The 19,535-nt window shown below is 38.6% G+C and overlaps 1 protein-coding gene across 1 annotated transcript in view; it reads left to right on the top strand.

Moving 5' to 3' along the window:
- Positions 1-6,996, top strand: part of PHIP (pleckstrin homology domain interacting protein) — a 74,524-nt gene extending 67,528 nt beyond the window's left edge. Inside the window, exons 30-34 of the mRNA XM_010019829.1 lie at positions 991-1,143; positions 2,533-2,696; positions 3,157-3,437; positions 3,780-3,941; positions 5,782-6,996. Of these exons, the coding sequence (XP_010018131.1) occupies positions 991-1,143; positions 2,533-2,696; positions 3,157-3,437; positions 3,780-3,941; positions 5,782-6,425 (1,404 nt within the window). The 3' untranslated portion in view covers positions 6,426-6,996. The remainder of the gene's footprint in view (positions 1-990; positions 1,144-2,532; positions 2,697-3,156; positions 3,438-3,779; positions 3,942-5,781) is intronic.
- Positions 6,997-19,535: the final 12,539 nt, after the last annotated feature.

Consider the following 19,535-nt stretch of genomic DNA (forward strand, 5'->3'; position numbering starts at 1 on the left):
ACAAAGCCAAAGGGTTTGCATGCTTTCCTTCTGGTGTATCTGAAGGTCTTGTTTAAAATACCACTAAGGTGATTAACATGGGGGAAATGAATCGTCCCAATTAGAGAAAAGAAACACTTCTCTTTCAGAAGTCACTGGTATGTCTGTCTTGACACTTCTGCAGCCAGTGGGCACCATAAGTAACTAAGCTTTATGCCATGGCCAACTACAAGTGGCCCTTTGTGTTTGAGACCCTCAAATGATCTGAGAGACAGAGCACCTTATTAGGCTTAGGCATGAAACACTTTGCTCCTGATGTCACAAACTTGTTTAATGTTCATAAGCACTCACACAGGTTCTCTTTGCTCTCATGGATTAAGTTAACTTACTTGCTTCATTTTGGTATTGAAGTATTTTTCATTTGGAATTCCTCTGTTTCTTCCATAGCCTAAGAAAAGTTCTGTCATTGGTTTGAATGCAGTCCCATTTAAGCCTGTGGAGTTTTCATTACTGTAATATTATTTCCCTAAATTGTCAGGTCTGCATTTGGGAAACTACTCTGGTTTCAGCAGGGATGTGCTAAGCCTCTGGTCAGGTTCAAATAGTCAAAACTCCATATTTTAAAGCTAATATGTAAAAACGGTGTTAGGTTTAGTACCAAGTTTGAGCTCTTAAGCCACCCAGAAAGCTTGTAGTCAGACTTTCGTATCACAGTTATCTTCATGAGTGTGTTTCAGTAATACAGCCCTTAGGATGCAAACTTTGAGTTCTGTATTTCAGTAAATCTGTTTTAAAAATTAATTAAATCTTGTATCAGTTAACTTCCATCCTCGATCCTCCTGAGGAGTTATGTTGTGTATGAGTGGAAAGGAGCAAATTGCCCTGCATACCTACTTTAAGAGGACATTTGCTTTGAACAGGTTTGCAAATGCATCCTAATAAAAGTGATACATTAAGACTCATGGGGGAAAAAAAGAGTTTGTAATACATGGCTTTGCTATTTCCTAACAGGATTACAGAGATATTATCGACACTCCTATGGATTTTGCTACTGTTAGAGAAACACTGGAAGCTGGCAACTATGAGTCACCGATGGAGTTATGTAAAGATGTGAGACTTATTTTCAGCAATTCCAAGGCCTATACACCAAGTAAAAGATCAAGGGTAAGACTTTTTCTTTCTTCTTTTTCTTTGAAAGAATACTTATATCTGAAAAATACAGGACAGAAAAAAAAAAAAGACACTGCTAACAGAGAGATTACTTTAAAAACAAGTTTAATTATTCCTGATCTTCAAACAGGAATATTTCTGAGAAAGTAGTATAGTTTTGGGTTTTAAAGGAATGTGTGCTGCTTAAATGCCTGAAGTTCTGATGTTCTGCAGGTATGTTTCAAAAGTAAGTATTTGAAAGTGGATCTAAAGGAAGAGCCACATTGAAAGAAAGATCTTTAGAAACATGATCGTGGGTACAGTAGTGGAATTTAACTGATGTTTTTGTGAAGAAACTAGATTTTCAAAACACGCATATGGAGCCCTAAACTCCTTCACTTTGGAGGTTGCCCCAAACTGAAATACACAGGTATGGAGAACAGGGGATAATGAAATTCCGTGCTTCTCATCAATATGCGGTGTGAATGTAATGAAGCACTTAGACTTTCTGGGAAACAAAACTGTTTACATAAAGCATGAACCTACAAAGCCATTCTTCTGGATACTGAAATGCCCTGCCAGTGGTAGAGTTAATAATGCTCTTCTCTAAAATTGACTTGTCGGTACAGTATCTGTAAGCAGTGAAGGTTTTATAAATGTAAGCATACACACATTTAAGGCTTTTGTGTAGCTTTTTTTCTAGTAATGTGCATTACTTAAACTAGAGTTATTATTAACAGCTTTTATGTTTGGCTGTTCTAAATAGCAAATTAATCATCAGGACTTTATTGTCTTGAAACATAGGGACAAATTTCCTTAGTAGGTGACTAGCAAGAAGGACTGATCAGTGATTGATCTCCAGTCAGTAATAGACAATCCCACTCACTGTTGGGGCTGCCTGAGAATCAGCACCTACGTAATTCTAATACATGCATTGAACCTACTGCAAACAACTCACTGGTAGTATCAGTTCATCCATATAAAAGGAAGAGACTGATGTTCAAATGCAGGTTATAAGGGTGCAACTTAATAAAGAAGAAAATCATATTTCTTGACCCTTGGTATGATACAGTAAAATTCCATTAAGGATCTTTCTTTGTGGTTTCTTCTGAAGCCAGAAAGGGATGCTTTCTGGAAAGGCCGATGAAAGGGAGCGGTTGAAAAGGTGGCTTTTCTAATTTTTCCTTTTGTGTGTAATCTTCAGTTGTAACACGCTTGTCAAAGGCACAAAAATAGTTAAACCTACTCATGGATTAATTTAAATTTGTTGAGACAGACTGTAAATTTCCTTAAACATTTCCATATCCATCAGTTTACTTTTGTAGCTATTGCTCAGTGGTAAATAAGTACAGCGATGCTTTGGAAAAGTATGCAACTTGCTTGTTTATTGGCTTTTCTTTTTAGATCTACAGCATGAGTTTGCGCCTGTCTGCTTTCTTTGAAGAACACATAAGTTCTATTTTATCGGATTATAAATCTGCCCTACGCTTTCATAAAAGAAATACAATAAAGAAACGAAGGAAAAAAAGAAGTAGAAGCAGCTCAGTTTCCAGTAGTGTTGCATCCAGGTACATTAATTCCTGTACATTATTCATGAAATGCTGTGCAAGTTTGACATACCTAAGCAGTAGAACTTGATGTGGTGTTTGGGTTTTTTTTCCATAATAGTTCCTTTACTGTTCCCTGTATTGCAGAATGATAGCTTTGACATGCAAGTCCCTATGATGTGGAAGAGTTTAAAACTTTACTTAGAGCTATCCTAGTGTAAGTGCTTAAAATTCAAATAACTGCTAAACATGTACAGTAAAACAGCATCGTTAGGGTAGTGATGGCATCATGCTTTGTCATGTAGCTGTAGCATTTATTGTAAAGATTCACTTTTTGGAGGCTCACAACTACATGAATTTCCACAGTAAATGTCATATTTTGAACATATTTCATACAGAGATGATTGTTTTACTCCCACAGTCTCAGATGTGGGAGTAAAAACGTGGTCATCCAGGATCCAAATTGTAACTCCTTTTGCAGCCCTGAAAGGAAGAGGAGATTAATAAAACCTCAGCTGAAGGCAGAAACTGCTGCCACTTCTTCATCTTCTGCACCTGCACGGTCAACAGCACTGAGACATGCTCCACCTCAGATGAATGGAAAAGCGGCTGAAACCTCTTCCCTTGTGCGGACTAGAAGCAATAGGGGAACAACAGAAGTGGCTGTTACAGAGCAACCATCTACTTCTTCGGGAGCAAAGCCTTTAACAATAAAGCCTTTAATTACAAAGTCTAATACTACTGCAGGGTCAGGAAAGTCAGGCAAGTTTTTTTTACTGGTTTGGGAGGTTTTTTGTTGGGGTCTTTTAAACTGTGAATGTTTTTAAACATAAAACTTGCTTTTTGGAAACCCAGTGTATTTGTCTCAGTTAAGACTGGTTCTGTTTTCAAGCTGCTGGGCCTTTGAGGTTCTTCAGAGGAAAACTCAGCAAGTTAGGCTGTCTTGTTTTATGCAGGAAGCTTTCTCACTTCTAGATCACTGATTCGAATTGTTTGTTTATAGTAGAACATGAGTTCCTTTTTAGCCAGATCAGAATGATTGCAGTATATAAACTACTTGACTAGAAAAATTTTATTATTTTTTTTTTTTTTCTGTCCTTCTAGTACTGGAGAATTTGACCAAACATTCCAAGAACCAGAATATTGTATCAATCCCTACTCAATCTGATTACAGTCATCACACTAGGAATAACTCCACAAGAGAGAATCCTGAGAAAGAGAAGCAAGTCAAGCGCAAAGTAAAATCTACCACTGTTAATCAACAAGGTACGGAGTTTCTCTGGGACATTTGTCCCCTCTAGTTATTGATGTAGTGGCTGTAGTGGTGTACTTTAACTGTGAGAATTTGGGGGTGGGAAAAATCAGTATACATTATGATTTAGCAGAATAGGGAAGTCCAATAGAACAACCGAGTCACGCTTAGTTCCTTCTTGATAAATGGGCACAGTTTTGACTACTTTTAACACCATTTCCATGGTTTGATAACTGCCGTCTAGCTAATTTTGATATCTGTACTTTCATTTAAATTATTACAAGGGTCATATTATGAGTTCTCGGATTCCAAAGCAGATTTCTGCAGGGTCACACACTGAAGCCTGTGGGTTTTACCTAGTAAAATTTAGGTGGGTTATGTTTGGGTCAGTAACACTGAGTGTTGATGACACTCCACAACAACCACAAGCAAAAAATCAGAGTATCCCAGCTGCAACTTTGTTCTTTTATTTTTTGCCACAGCAAAATGGAACTATGTAGTGTTTACTGCTTCTCTTTAGTGTATCAATCCTATGTCATAGGATTGATCGGACCTAGTTTTATGTGGTCTTCTAGCTGAACTTGCTTGGTCTTTTGGAGTCTGAGTACCTTAAAGCTCTGTGGAGACTGAAGTAAGATCTCTTAGTCAAAATCCTTCCTGTTAATGAAGGAGCTTTGAACTGTTATGAAGCTTCTGTGAAGCAGCTAGATCCACTAAGCATCTTTTCTCTGAAGATGGAAAGCAGTCTGCAGATTGGGCCCTGCCTAATTAATCTGGTTACTCCTTGTAGTCTTCCTCTCCCTGAGGATTACCCGTTCTTTCTTACTCTTACATGCTTCTGAAAAAGCAGCTTGTGGTCTGGTAAATTGTCCATTCCTTGCAAGCTTTCTCACAAAAGCCTCAGCATATTATGTGACTAAATATACACCCATTATGTGATTGGATGTTTGGTCCTGTCAGAGGTGGCTCTCCTGCACACCCACTCACATGGCAGTGGAGGCCTGTGCTTTTAGTGTGTGATGTAGCACATTTGAACACAGCAGGAGCTGTGCGTGGATGTTACATCAAAGGACCAGGTGAACTGTCATGCTGGCTGTGAGTCTGTTCCTGGCCACATTTTAGGCAAGGGTTGTGATATCAGAACACCTCTGTAAGAGGTCCTGTGACATGCCCCACGAGGAAGTTAGGTACCAGTCACCTAAGAAAAACACATAGCACATGAAAGTCTCCAAGCAAATACCTTCTGCCATGTGTCTGTCAATGTGAGAAATCTGTGCAGATGACATACCTTTGTGTGTGTTTGTGTATGTGTGTCTCCCACGTTTCTACCCTTTTCCTGGCTTATTGTTGAAATAACCCTGGTCTAATGAGCTGGCTGTAAAGGATGCTACCTCAAGCTGAAAGAGGTAGCATTCTTCAGAAATGTCCTGCTGAGAAGCATTCTTGATCCTTACAGCAATGCTTCTTGAGCAGCTTATTGCAGTTGCAGATACTAAATGCAAGTTTTAGTCCACTGGGGATGTATCAGCCAACAACTCTTGAGCCGTTCCCATTTTTCTTCTTCCCTCCCCATCCCCCAGTTTTTTATGGGGTTTGTTTGTTTGTTTTTGTGGAGGGAGGAGTTTGTTTTGTTTTTTTCTTCAAGCTGCCTTGAGCTAAACCCAACTAGAAGTTAGTCCTCATTGTGTACTGGAATGAAGCTCTTTGACCTCTACTTTGGGTTTCTTAGATTTTGACAGATTGTCAATCACTGTGAATCCATTCAGATATTTTAGTAAGAATTTTATTAAGGCAGCGTGAAAGTGAATGTAAATCCAAATCTGTTATATGATACGTACTCTTGTTTCTTTACAGCAGATTGCAAGAATAATGCTTTGGCATCAGGAAGCATCCAGGTAAATGGACACGGTGGACAGCCTTCGAAACCTCCCGTTAAAAGAGGTCCTGGACGGAAGCCAAAGGTGGAGACTAACAACAGTAGCTGTGAGGTGGTGCACAAGAAAAGAGGCAGAAAACCAAAAAAGCTACAAATTGTTGAACAGCAGAAGGTTGCAGAGCAGAATGCAATCCAGACCACAAGGGATGTACCAGAAGAGGCCTCTGCTTCTACTACATGCAATTCTCTTTCTGAAAATAATATGAAGGAAGACTTGTTACATAAAAAAGGCCGTGGGGGTAGAAAGCCAAAAAGGAAGATAAAGACCCATCAGCCAGGCTCGGACCTCCTAGTTCCTGCAAATGTTAAAATGCAAACAAGAAGCAGGAGGAAAAAGATAGATGAGCCTATGGAGGAGGGGTCTGAAGAGCTTAAAGATTCTGAACCTCACATGAGAACTAGAAACCAGGGTAGGAGGACAGCCTTTTACAATGAAGATGACTCTGAGGAAGAGCAAAGGCAGCTATTGTTTGAGGACACCTCCTTAACTTTTGGAACATCTAGCAGAGGCAGAGTCCGAAAGTTGACTGAAAAAGCAAAAGCTAATTTAATTGGTTGGTAATTTTTTACCAGGGGTTTTACTTCGGAATGCTATGAAGCAGGTACAGTTAAGGAATGGCAGAACAGACTTCTGCTTCCCTGCTGCTATTATGGGTTGGAAGAGTATGTTCTGGTTTGAGGAGAAAAATTTAGCAAAAAAAATAAACTGAAAGAGCAGTCTTTGAAAGAAATATATATTTTAAACTTTTGCTATTTATTGCCCTCCAAATAGGTTATGCATTTCAACAGTCATTTTGTTCACAGTTGAGAATAATGAAAGCAATTTCTGGCTGACGTTCAGAGTTGAGAGCTACTCTGCTTGAGTAGTGTGTAGTATCCTTACACAAATAAAGAAACAGATGGTAACAACTTGTAATGCCACAAACTGAAAGCAGAAGTCTATTTTTAACCAAGCAAGGTACACCTTGATTGTAAAGTAAAGTTGCGTAGGAAGGCAGATTTTGTCAAAAAGTGGCAGTAAATTCACTTACATTTCTACTAAATACAAAAATACCAAACTTTGCTAATCTGAAAATGCTTAATTTTAATTGTGATGGAACGTTCAACTGCAAAGGAAGCCTAGCACAGGCTGTGGGTTTATCCAAGCTCTGCCAAACATAGCAAAAATGTAATCACAAATATATATATATATATCCACATTGGAAAGAGTTTGACTAATGTCTAATTTTTCAGACCTTGATTCTTGTATCAATCACTAAATTTCTGTTTATTGTGCCAAAGACTGAGAATCAGTGCAGTGGAGAGCCTTTTTTTCTTTCCGAGTGTCAGTACAGCATACCATTTGCAGTGATAAAAGCTGTATATCGTTTTAAATAGCAAGTTGTTAACATTGTTCTGAAATGTATCCTTTTTGGTACTTTTGGTAGAAAATAATGCACTGGTGGGGTCCTTTGACAGAAATGTTTTAGACAAAACGAATAATTGGTTAAAGGATTCAAGGAAATTACAGGACAGGTATGGAATGAAGATGTTTACTTTCTGATCCAGATTGATTGTTGTTTCTACAACTTCAGACGTGCTGAAGAGGCTAAAATGACCTACAAAGAAGAGTGTATGTGTATATATTAATATATACATGAACACATACATATAGAATATTACCCAGGTATAAATTTTTTTCAGGATTTTTTAGATAGCACTAGAACTGAAAATAAATTTTAAAATGTCATACTTTATAGTTTAATTTTAAGGGGAAGATTGGTTATTTTCAATTATTAAGGTTAAAAGGCCAAATCACTTTTTATGCAATCATGTTTTATACAGTGGTCTCATTGCACATTGTGTTTTTCTGCACTTTTTATGGTATATCACGCTGACATAAGTCAACATACACCCTAAAGAAATTCCATTTAATGATTGTGCCTTGTATTCTATTATTTCTCGCATCCTTAGTAAAATTAAGTTGTCTATTGTAAATGATAACTATATGACTTAGGGGAATGTATTGTTATATGTACTGCTCTGGAAAAGAAAAGCAGTTATTTATTTGTTTATGGTACATCTAGTTATTTTATACCTTTACAAACAAACTTTAATATCATTTTCTATCACTTAAAAAAATATTGTCCAGTTTTGAGGAAAAAACTACAGAAGCGGTCATATTTTCTGAGAATCTGGTATGGTACAAAAATGTAACCAAAATTTTCTGGTTATACATTACTTTGGCAGTTTGGGTAGTGTGAAAGGGGTTTTTGTGTGTGTGTGTGCGACCCTAACTTAGTTGAAGAAAATAAACCTGAAATGAAACCTCAATTCTGTACACCCTTACTGAAAAATAATTCTTCTCTTTTTACAAACGTCATCTGCAATATCTGGCAGGGAGGGCATACAGAATTAAGACCTTAAATTTGCACAGATTCTGTATTCTATATTCATATTTGAGGCCTGATTCTTCATCCTTTTTTTTCTATTACATACAAAAAGAGAAAAAAAAAAAAAGCTTAAAGAACACTGGTATTTGGCACTGAGAGGAACAGACAAATGCTACTGTGGACAACAAATAGTATCCACCGTATCTAGTTTTACATTGTTCACCATGCATTTAGCTACCAAGAATGACTAAAATACTTTGAATTGTTCCAGGTCTGAGTCTGGGGAGCAGGGATTAGTTTGCATTTCATTTGTTGGGAGATTTATTTTTCTACCAAGTATTTCTCTATAATCCAATTAAAATGGAGTCCCGAAACGTGTGGTAAGAGAACAAGCTATGGATGTACAGTTGCAATACAGCTTCACAGTTCACAGCTAATTGATTCAACATGTTAATTTTGTCAAATCTCACTGATGAAGGCAATCATTTGAAAATGTGTAATTTCCTGATGTTATCTGCATTGTAATATATGAAATAGATTATATCTAAAATTCAGCTTCTGTATTTACTCCATTTGTAATAATGTTTGTTATGGCATGTTTATGTATATATTTATATATCGGAAATACCTTGTATGTAAGTTTCGGAGACTGAAGTAATATGTGTTTCCTTAACAGTAGGTAGACAACTGTACATCATAATTCTATGAGAATAGAAGGCCTTACCTGCAGAAGATGGGGACTGCTTCCCACCCACTGATATCAGTGTCTTTAGCCAGTAATTTTTAAATTTGTATTGGACACATTAATAATTTTCGTTTTAAAATAAATTGTGGATAATTAGGGTCATTTTTTTAATAGCAGCAACACTAAGAATTTATTAGAAATTAATACCAGATTTATTTAAAACTTGTATTTTTATAATTTAATTCCATGAGGTTGCAGACTTTATTTATGAGACTTCAGTCACCATCAGACTGTGCATTTTGGTCGGGGAAAAAAATGTATTACTTGAGGTTGTTGTGACATACTGTATCAACACAGAAAAAGAGCTTTTGATTACAAAGTCTTAAGTTTTTAAATGTGAGCAATGAACTATTGGTCAGTGGTCTGACATAATTTAAGGATTTAAAGAATTATAGTTATAAGCATGTTTTATAATGCCATCTCAAGCACCTAACAACTGGCTCAGAAAATGGAGTATCAGAATCTTATGTGCTTGTTTCACATTTGCATTGTAAATAGGTTCATAGTCATACACATGCAAACGATCTTACAGGCCTGGCAGCAATTAATGTGGTTTTATTCATTAAATTAACTTATACTTGACATGGGTATGAGGATACTGCTCTGGTATTTATACTGGGAAGCATTAAAATTGGTATTTACCGCTGAATAGTATCTTAATAACAGTGTGTTCTCTTAACTACCGATGAGGAAATAACTTCTGTTGCTGTGAAGCCACTGTGGTCTAAATGTTTAACAGAAATCATTGTACCTGTGCCTGCATACTTAACAACTCTTTAGCCATTTCATTTCGGTTGTTAGTGTGTTCTCTGGGGACTGAACTTAAATTTTACCGCTGTAGTGTTCCTTACTGTCAATATTGAACTAGAGGTCTTTGTCATTTGGCACTGATGGGTGATTCAGCTTCACAGAAAAATGTCTTCCTCCGGTGATTAGCCTGCTGTGATATAGATTTACAGATGTTTATTTGTACAGTGTCCGGTTTGTACATGTGATCAGTTTGTTGATAGACTTGTAAGATTGAGTTGGTTGAGTTAAATATTACTATGGCTTAATATTTGTAAAGCTATTAATTGATAAAGGACCCTAATGCAGCACGTAGAATATATTAATATCTATAAAAAAATAAACTGTAGCGTAGAGACAACTTTCTGTACTGCTGTACAAATATTTTTCAAGTACCAATTCTGATTCTGTGCCAGAGGCTTTTGTCTTACCAAAAAAAAAGACAACTTACAATACAAAAAATAGTCTGTCCATTCAGTAACTTCAAGCTTGTTACAATTTTGACACCACATTGTTCAGTCTTTTGCTCACATTTGTTGGATCAAGGATAGCAAGTAAATGCTTTAGTATGTAATTTGAATTCAGGCACGTATTAAATGGTTGACTGGTTCTATAAAAGCAATAGGCTTAACGGGATGGAACCCTTTCACCCCATGCTTAGAGCAGATGGGAGGTCGCAGGTGTTTTAAACTCACTTTCATCAGCATTCACATTTAATCTGAAGCATGCGAATCTTGCAGAGGTAATTTTAGCATATTGCTGGCCAGTCAAGGTACCGCCATACCGCAATAATTACATTGTGTCCTAGTCCTTACCCTACTCTAAAATGGTATATTTTGTCCACGGTAGTTCTTCAAAGCTTTTTCTTTTTGTCTTTTTTTTTTTTTTGGTGAGGTTTCTTTTTTGGGGGACTTGAGTGTTTAACAGGAATTAAAACACACCATGGCCACAGTGCTGTGATCCAGAAGGTGGAGGGCTTTAAAACCTCACCTAGAAACAGTGAAAGCTCATTTTCTGTTTACTACCTAATGAAGACAAATTAACTGTGTAAAATTGCTATATAATGTATTTTCTGTTATCCCTGAAGTTCTTGTAACAGATTGGTTTCCAAGGGGACCTAGATATTCAGCTGATAGAAGGGCTGTTAGTTTTCTGCTGTAAAATATTGTATATACAGGCTTGTTCGTATGCAGAGGAAGGTGTATTGAATTTCATAAAATTGGCCAGGGCTTGACACTGTGTTTCCAATAGCAATCTGGTACTGACAGCTTACGTAGTTTCCTGGGTTTGAATCAGGAATATAGCTAGTATGCTTTCTGCTGTGCCTGGGAGAAATAACAGGTAGCTTTTGAACTAGAGCTAACCTCTAGGTGCTCTTGCACTTGTGCTAATTTCAATATGGGAATTTGCTGTGGTGTTTTTACAGTGTGTTAGAGGAGGAAACGCACCAGGAAAGCAAGATTAAAAGACATCTTAAAGAGCAGGAAAAGGCAATTAGCTTCCCCCCCTCCCTTTTTCCAAGGTTATAACAGCCTCAAGGCACTCTAAAGAGAAACCTATATGCTGCAATAAAATAAAGGTGAATAAATTTAGCTTTTAGGAGGTAGGTAGTGAGACAAGTAGTCATTCGGATCTTTTTTAATGCAGATAAATACATCAGGAAATGCACTTCAAATAATGCAAACAGTACATTTTAGGGAGGGAAGGTAGTGCTGTACTATGAATTTCTACCCTGAAAGAACAAAGAATGAGGTCATACAAATTGGAGTAGAACGAAATACAGGTACCGATCATGTACACATGTCTGTATGATGTACATGTGCTATTTTGGGCTTACCACTGCGTGCATTGGTTTGCTGATACATTGACACCCTACAGAAGTTACATTTTTGGACCATACTAAAACTGCAGAAGTGTGGTGGACAACTGGATAATGATCTTGCGTGAATTAAATTCTGTCATAATGTTTAAATATGTATAGAATGGAGCTCAACTTCAAGGAAATTACCTAGAAAGGTTAATTTTGAAACTGACACATTTTCAGATTAAAAATTACGCTTATTTTGTACAGAATTATGTAAAACACAAATCTGTTGTATGTAATGAGTAACAGTTTTGAAAACTATAATTCTTTAGCTTTATCAAGGGTTTGGTTTTTTTTTCCCCCCTCCTTCCAGAAATCTAGTTTATCATGTTATAACCTGAAGTATCTCACCAGGATAACGGTGCCCTTTCTTTTTGTACATATGGATTGGAAATTTCTTTACTGTTATGTGGACACTTTCTATGTTAGTTTTGATGCATAATACTTTGAATCCTTTTATACAAACTAGAATGTATGTGTAAGAATTACTGTCACTGCAATGTAGTAACTACAAACTTATTTTTAAATAAATAGAAAACATGTTTTTCTAAGCTGTCCAATTGTGTGTGTTTCTATCTAGTAATTTACTGTTAAGGGAAGGGACAATTGCTTATGTGTTCTTCAAAACAGCCTAAAATTGGCCTGGTTTGATTCCTCATGGAATGTAGTATAGCAGTGTATGGTGGTATCGTCTAGGGTTTTATATGGCAACAGGCAAAATCACAGCCGGAACACTCTGATAGAGATCCAGTTTGCTGTTCTGTTAGGGTTTTCACTAAGCCTTGCGGTTCTAGAGGCACTGTAAAGGCACTGGTGTCTGGCACTGAAGATGCCGTGTTCCAGTCCTCTTAGCTCACTTCCGTGTGTGCAGCAGGGTAGCCCTTGCCTCCAGGAAGCCACTCCTGTTCAGGTGACAGCTGTTCGTACCAGAGGTATGTCCAACCTCAGTGGAAATCTCTGCTTCCCAACAACTAAAAGAAGCTAAAAACTAAGCAGAGAGAGATCTCCTGCCTCCCTGCACATAGAGTACTGGTTTCCAGGCTAGTTGCCCTGAATGGGTAAAGTCAATATAGGATGTGTTCTCACAATGCTCTGGGGTTTCTTTGTTTATATGCACATTTCTGCTCAACAGATGTAGAGCTAAAGAAATGTTTGGTATCTCAAGTACTGCACCATGTAGATTCTCTTTCATTTCATGTTACTTGCTTTATCAGATCATCTTCTCCTCATGTACCTTACCTGAAATCACAAGGAAGTGACAGAAGAACTCTTACCCACAGATGCAGGTATGTGTGCTGCTGAGCAACAGGGTCAGGAAATGGTCGTAGCAGAGCCAATTGAGTTCCCTGTGGTTTTCCAGACACATCCACTACAGAGTCTGGCTAAAGCAAAACTTGTTTTTAGCGTATGAGGAAAAATCTCTGTTGCCTCAAGTGTCTGAGTATTAGTAATTGGCACATTCTGCTTGGAGATAAATCATTTTAGAATACTGGAAATGTACACGCCTCCATGTTCCTGTTAAGTACCGGAGGTAGTAGTTCTATTGCATATGCATCTGCAATATTACAGTGTTACAATAGTGACATGCTCTTCTGAAAACAAGCCACTGTTCTGTTACTGTGAATAGTCTGAAGAAGTTAACATCTTTTTTTAAAAAAAGATCTTTTTCTGCATAACTTTGTACAGAATCCTTAAAATACAGTTGTATCCAGTTCTCACTGGTGTGACAGGTGTCTTGGAAACCTACTGTGGTTATTTTACTTTAGGTAGGAATCAAGACTTTGTTTAGGATTAACTCTGTGAAATGTTGGTGTCTGACAGCTAGGGGCTGACTGTGCCAGTACTAATGCTTCATTGTTAATACCATTTATTCCTGTTAGATGGACCATAATGCTCATTAAATGAAGGAAATTATATCTGATCATTGAAGTTGACCATTTTGTTTTCAAAGTGAAAATTTCTTGTACCAAAACCTGTGCTGTTCCCTGCTCTAGCTATCAATATGAGCTTCACAAGAGTGTGTTTGTCATTTTCCCAAAGACAAATGAGTGAAGTATAATGGCTTTAAAAATTAATTGATGTTTCTATTTGAAGCACATGATGAAAATAAAGCAAGTGCCAGGGAGCTAAAACCAGCAAACAACCTAGAAGATGACTGGAATTTAACTGGCTTATAATTGAGTTTCTGTACAGAAAATGAGCATGCAAAATACACTTTTTGTGGGTTTTACTAATGCGAAGAGGAAACTCAGCCCAAAATGTCAGGTTGTTTTCCTAGCTTGGAGAAATCTTGTGTTAGATATCTTCACAACAGGCTTAACTGATTCTTTTATAGGAGCATAGTAAGGATTATGAATCCCCTCTCATAGTTTGAAACCTGTGTGTGTGTTGAAGGGAGGACAGGGTAAAGAATTTGGGAATGCTGTTCTAATATGGTAACAGACATAAAAATCTCTTTCATGTTTCCTTTTCTCGTCTTGGAAATGGGAAGGCTTCACCTAAACTTGGTCCTATCTGCTTCTCGTTTTACTTTAGTTTGTAGGCACATCAGTGAAAAAGAGAAAAAGGAGATGAGAACAGAGTCAGGTAGTCAATTCATTCAACATCCAATCTCCGCAGAGGCATATTCCTGAAGATACCGAATTCAAAGTAAATGTTGGTATTCCAGGGCCAGACAGCCTTACCTGTGAATTTGTGCTTTGCCTCAGGTCTCTGAATTTGACTTTGAACAAGGATATTCAGAATAATAAAGATTGTAACTTAAAATGCAAAGCTAGTTAGAATACGACTAAGACTCTAGAAAGAATTACTTTATTTACATTCTACAATAAAGAAATCTAGTGGGGTTATTTTTATCACATTCAAGCACCAAAATTTGAATTCTCCTTATGATTAAGGAGGGTGGGGTAAGCTTCCATGAACTGCTAGGAAATAGCAAAAACTTCCCATGGTTCTAAAGGGTTTGAGGTTGTAAAATGTGAGTTAATATTAAACTCTTCTGCGAAAGTTATTAGGGAAAAAAGACATTAAATCATTTAGGAAAAATACTAACAATTCATATAAGCTATGTGTTAAGACAGGTAGATCATCTGAAATTGTCTTCTGGACAGGGTTTTCTTTCTTGCATGCTCATTTATCAAGTTCTAATTTTCCTCTGGCTTTGGAAATGTCCTAAGAAAATGCTCCAGTCTGTGTCACATCGTCTCCAGCCTTTTAACAAAACCTACAGTCTTGTAAAACTTCTTTGAGCTTTGGACCTTATTTTTGCACTTCTCTGGTTGCCCTTGGTTTCCTGTTGAGCTTCCTCAATCCTCCTCAGGGGATTGTTGTTGTCATGGAAGACGTGTGGCAGAATTGCAGTTTGCTGGGTAACAGTTTCCTTATCCCAGTTTCCTTCTGTGCATGCAATTTCATTCTGTTTGGTTTATGGAGAACTCTGTCTTCATGAAAGAGGCCGTTTGGAATTTTTACAGGACAGAAAACAATTTTCCTGGTTTTCCACAGCTTGGTAATCACTGCTGTTTCACAGATCTGTGTCTTATTACTTAAGAGAAATTTGGTTCTTTTGCACGTCTGGAAGTTCTTGATTCTGGATGGAGGAAAAGGACAGTGGAAACAATGAGAATTCTACGCATGCAATTAAATTTATGCAACTATTTAAGAAATTGTTTCCTAAACTTGGGATCTTTCTCCAGTCCAGAGCACCCCAAATTGAATGGTAGCTCTTGACATGTGTCATTCTCCTTCCCGTTTGAAGCATCCAAAAAACATCTGCTTTCTAAGCGTTTGGTCTGAGGTTCCCCTTGCACATCAGGAAAACTTTTCTGATTCCCTTCCCCTGGTATTCTAATAAATCAAAACCTTTAGGAACTAAAAGTCCTTCAATTAATTTTACTTCCTTAAAGAGATCACAGTACAGTGGTGTTGCAGCTGGTCCCATCCAAGTCCAGGACTCTGTTTGGGAGCCAAAATGTCAGCAGGCAATAGGGCACAATTGATTTTATAATTGTTTCTTACACCCCTGATGCAGCCTGCTTTGGCAGAGACTGAAGCTGCCCTTGCTTTTAAGGTCCTTACAGCCCTACTTTTGTGGTCTTCCATGGAAGACCGAGAGCTCAGTGTGACTATGCTCATGCCAGAAGCATCTCTGACCGCTGATGCCTTCCTTTTCTTGCAGTGGGTGTGCTGTGTGTGCCTCCACATGGGGGGAGTGAAGAGTCTGTTTAAGTAACTACAAAACATCTGGTGCTATCGTATGCAAATGTACGTGGTTGAACTTGCTCTTGTTCTTCATGGATACAGTGATAATGAAAACCCTGGGCTTGAAAAATGTCTGGTATTTACTTTTGGGAAGATCTCATGCAGACTGTACTGTGCAGGGTTCTCCACCTTGGCTTTGTAAGAAAGATCATTTCCAGGGAAGAGACATTTAATATTTAACCCCTGCAGCCCCCTTTTGTTTTTCTCAGTCTTTCTACTTTCTGCATACAAAACCCAAACAGCATCTGATCTTTACAACAGCACAGGAAGAAAATGTTTTCTAATTTTTTAAAAGGTACGTATTTGGTTCAGGACAATAAAAAGGCTGACTTTAGCAATCTTAACTTGAAATCAGGAGAAGCCTTGAGAGAGAAAAAAAGTAGTTCGGCAACTCTTCACCACTTCATATATCATTCACAAAAAAGTGTGTGGATTCAGATTGCTTTCCAGCCACCTGACACCCCACTGGTTATGTGCCTGTTCCTTACAGGAAGAAGTATATAAGCATATGAATAGTCTAACACAGTTATAGTGGAAGCTTTTCTCCTTATCCCTGCTGGCCATGCCATTACTGCTCAGATGACTGCAGAGAACTCTAACATGCGAAAGGTTGTAAAACCTCCTTTTTCGGGAGCTTCCTCACCAGCTCACTGATAACTTTAGACTTTTTCATGTCATGCATGTGTGGAGAGACTTTCCCACTGCACAGATAACCTTTCTGTCACTAGGTAAGAATATTTTCCTGTCTTGCAGGAAATTGTCTCTATTCAAGTAATAGCATAAGTGCCACCTCAACCTCCCTATCACTGCTTCCTCAAACAGCTGTTACCTTCAAATCTGCCTAGCCCATTTAAATGCTAGAAACTGCATTCACAGCAGTCCAGTGTGTTTTGCTGTCCCTATTTTTCTTCCTTTCTGTTTTTGTCTTTTGATACTGACTGGGCTGTAAGGGAAGTGGGGCTCCTAAAAGAGAGTAACAGAATTCTTCTGTTACTGCCATGGCAATGTAATGGATAAACAGGTAACTTCTCCTGTGCTGATGTGGCCATGGTTTTTGACACCTTTGTTATAAGCTATTCCTAAACACCTTCAGAAAATGTAAGCTGTTATGTTCCCCCTATAATGAGGTTTAATTGGGTTGAAGAATAATAGTTAAATTATCAAACCAAAGCCCTTTCTGCTGTATTTTACCTATAAAGAAACAATGTGATTGGTTATGTTTTAAAAACAAATTTTTCTTAGGTTAAATTTGTATTATTAGTCTGGGTCAGTATTTGTGTGAGTTTTCAACTCACATGGGCATACCTGCCATGTTGCATAGGTTTCATCAACAAACAAAACCCAAAGCCTGGCCACTTTTAGTTCCCACATAATCTATTTTCTACAAATGCTGTCTTGAAATCAGTATTGTAATTTTTGCCAACCCCTCATCATCTTTGTACAACCTTAAAATTGTCAAACTGAGACAGTCTCCAAAGCAAGGTCTCTGGGGAGACCTTGAGTTGGCAGGAGAAAGGAAGAACAAGTGGCAATACAAGCAATGGAGAAGGGAAAGCAGCAGTGCCAAATGCTGATGCTTATTTTCCTTAGCTTCCTGCCTAGCCAAGACACAGGAATTCAAAGCACTTTATGCACTAGAAAAATGGATTATCCTTGTTTGACCGCCTGCCCCAGGGTGCTGCATGTAAGCTTCCCAATATGCTTGCTTTTCTCAACTATATTTCATGGGCCCCAGGCTCAAAACCATTGCCCAAGACAACTGTCTATGTCAAACTGGTGCAGCCAACAGAGTGCTCTGGTTAAAAGCTAGCACCTCTGCCCTGTCCGACGCGGTGTAGGAGATGCTACATGATTTTCCTCATCTATAGAATCATAGAATGGTCTGGGTTCAAAGGCACCTCCAAAGGTCATCTAGTCCAACCCCCTGCAATGAGCAGGGACATCTTCAACTCAGGTTGCTCAGAGCCCTGTCTAACCTGACCTTGAATGATTCCAGGGATGGGGCATCTACCACCTCCCTGGGCAATCTGTGCCAGTGTTTCACCAGCCTCATCACAAAAAATGTCTTCCTTATATCCAGTTTGACTCTTGCCTCTTTTTGTTTAAAACCATTATCCCTTGTCCTGTCGCTACAGGCCCTGTTAATGAAGAGGAGACATAATGACTTGTTAGGTGTCTAACAACATTGTATATTGGGCCACTATTGGTAGCGCTATTTGTATTATACATTGTTGATTTTGTCCACAACAGACAGCAGGGGCTATTTCAGTCTGTAGCATCACATGGTGTAGTTTCTGCATTATTCAAATTATTTCTGAGACTATTTTTGCTTTTAGCATGTGCCTAAAGGAAAAAGTACTTTCTGAAGTTTTTCATGTGAAAAGTGTCACTATCAACATGTTTCTGAAGAAACAATGAAGAGTAAGCAACAGCTTGATAACATTTTCCTTTTTTTTTTCCACAGTACTGCCCTTTACAGAGATATGCTCAGTAAGCGAGAAGAGATGACTAGAACATTTCATCTCCCTTGGTGAGACTCAACATTTGCTACTGCTGAATTTCCTGTGTTGTTTGTAATGTTCCCGTTGATCTAAACCTCTCTGGGTCATTTGCAGTTTGAGCCTGTCTTCTCCTGTTTGCATTTGCTCTGGTGTAGGTGTCATCAACAAATTTGATCGCTGATGAATTTACACCAAAGGGAACCCTGACTCATTAACAGGCTCCGACCCCCATGCAGCAGCTCGCTGGTCACAGACCCAGAGGGAGGTTCTGCCTGATGGCTGACATGAGCACTACTGAAACCACACAGGAGACTTTCATTCCAGCTATGCTTTACCCATCTGTGACAAAACCAGGCTCAGGGCCCCCAACCAAGTGCTCTCTGAAATAGCATCAGGGTCATTAGAGGTGCACTGTGAGGCTGGGTTAAAAGTTTATGTTAAAACAGGACGCCTTTTGAACAAACTCACTATAGAACTTCCTCCTGACTTCTGTTCAGAGCAAGTTAAAGGAGCTTGTCCACCCCCACAGAAAAAAAAATGCTTAAGGGAGTTGCAATATAATTTGCAGGGCTGACCTCCACGATTGAAGCCATGAAGGACATCAGAGGGCTGGACCTCCTCTGCTATGGAGCCAGGCTGAGAGGGCTGGGCTTGTTCAGCCTGGAGAAGAGAAGGCTCTAGAGAGACCTTAGAGCAGCTCCAGTGTCTAAAGGCGCTGACAAGAAGCCTGGAGAGGGTCATTGTATAAGGGCATGTAGTGACAAGGGGGAATGGCTTTAAACTGAGAGGGGGAGGTTTAGATTAAATATGAGGAAAAGATTCTTCCCTGCGAGGGTGGTGAGGCACTGGCACAGGGTGCCCAGAGAAGCTGTGGCTGCCCCATCCCTGGCAGTGTTCAAGGCCAGGTTGGACACAGGGGCTTGGAGCAACCTGCTCTACTGGAAGGTGTCCCTGCCCGTGGCAGGGGTTGGAACTGGATGAGCTTTAAGGTCTCTTCCAACCCAAACCAGTCTGTGACTCTGTGATTAAAATTAACCTGCAAAAATATTTTTTTTTTTAAATCTTTCTTCCTTTGTACGTCCCCAGAAGGGGTGGGGGGGTGCCAAGTGCCCCCAGGTTTTTGTTTTGTCGCATTTTGAGCGTC

This window comes from Nestor notabilis, unplaced genomic scaffold (genome assembly GCF_000696875.1).
Source record: "Nestor notabilis isolate BGI_N333 unplaced genomic scaffold, ASM69687v1 scaffold528, whole genome shotgun sequence".
NCBI lineage: Eukaryota > Metazoa > Chordata > Aves > Psittaciformes > Psittacidae > Nestor > Nestor notabilis.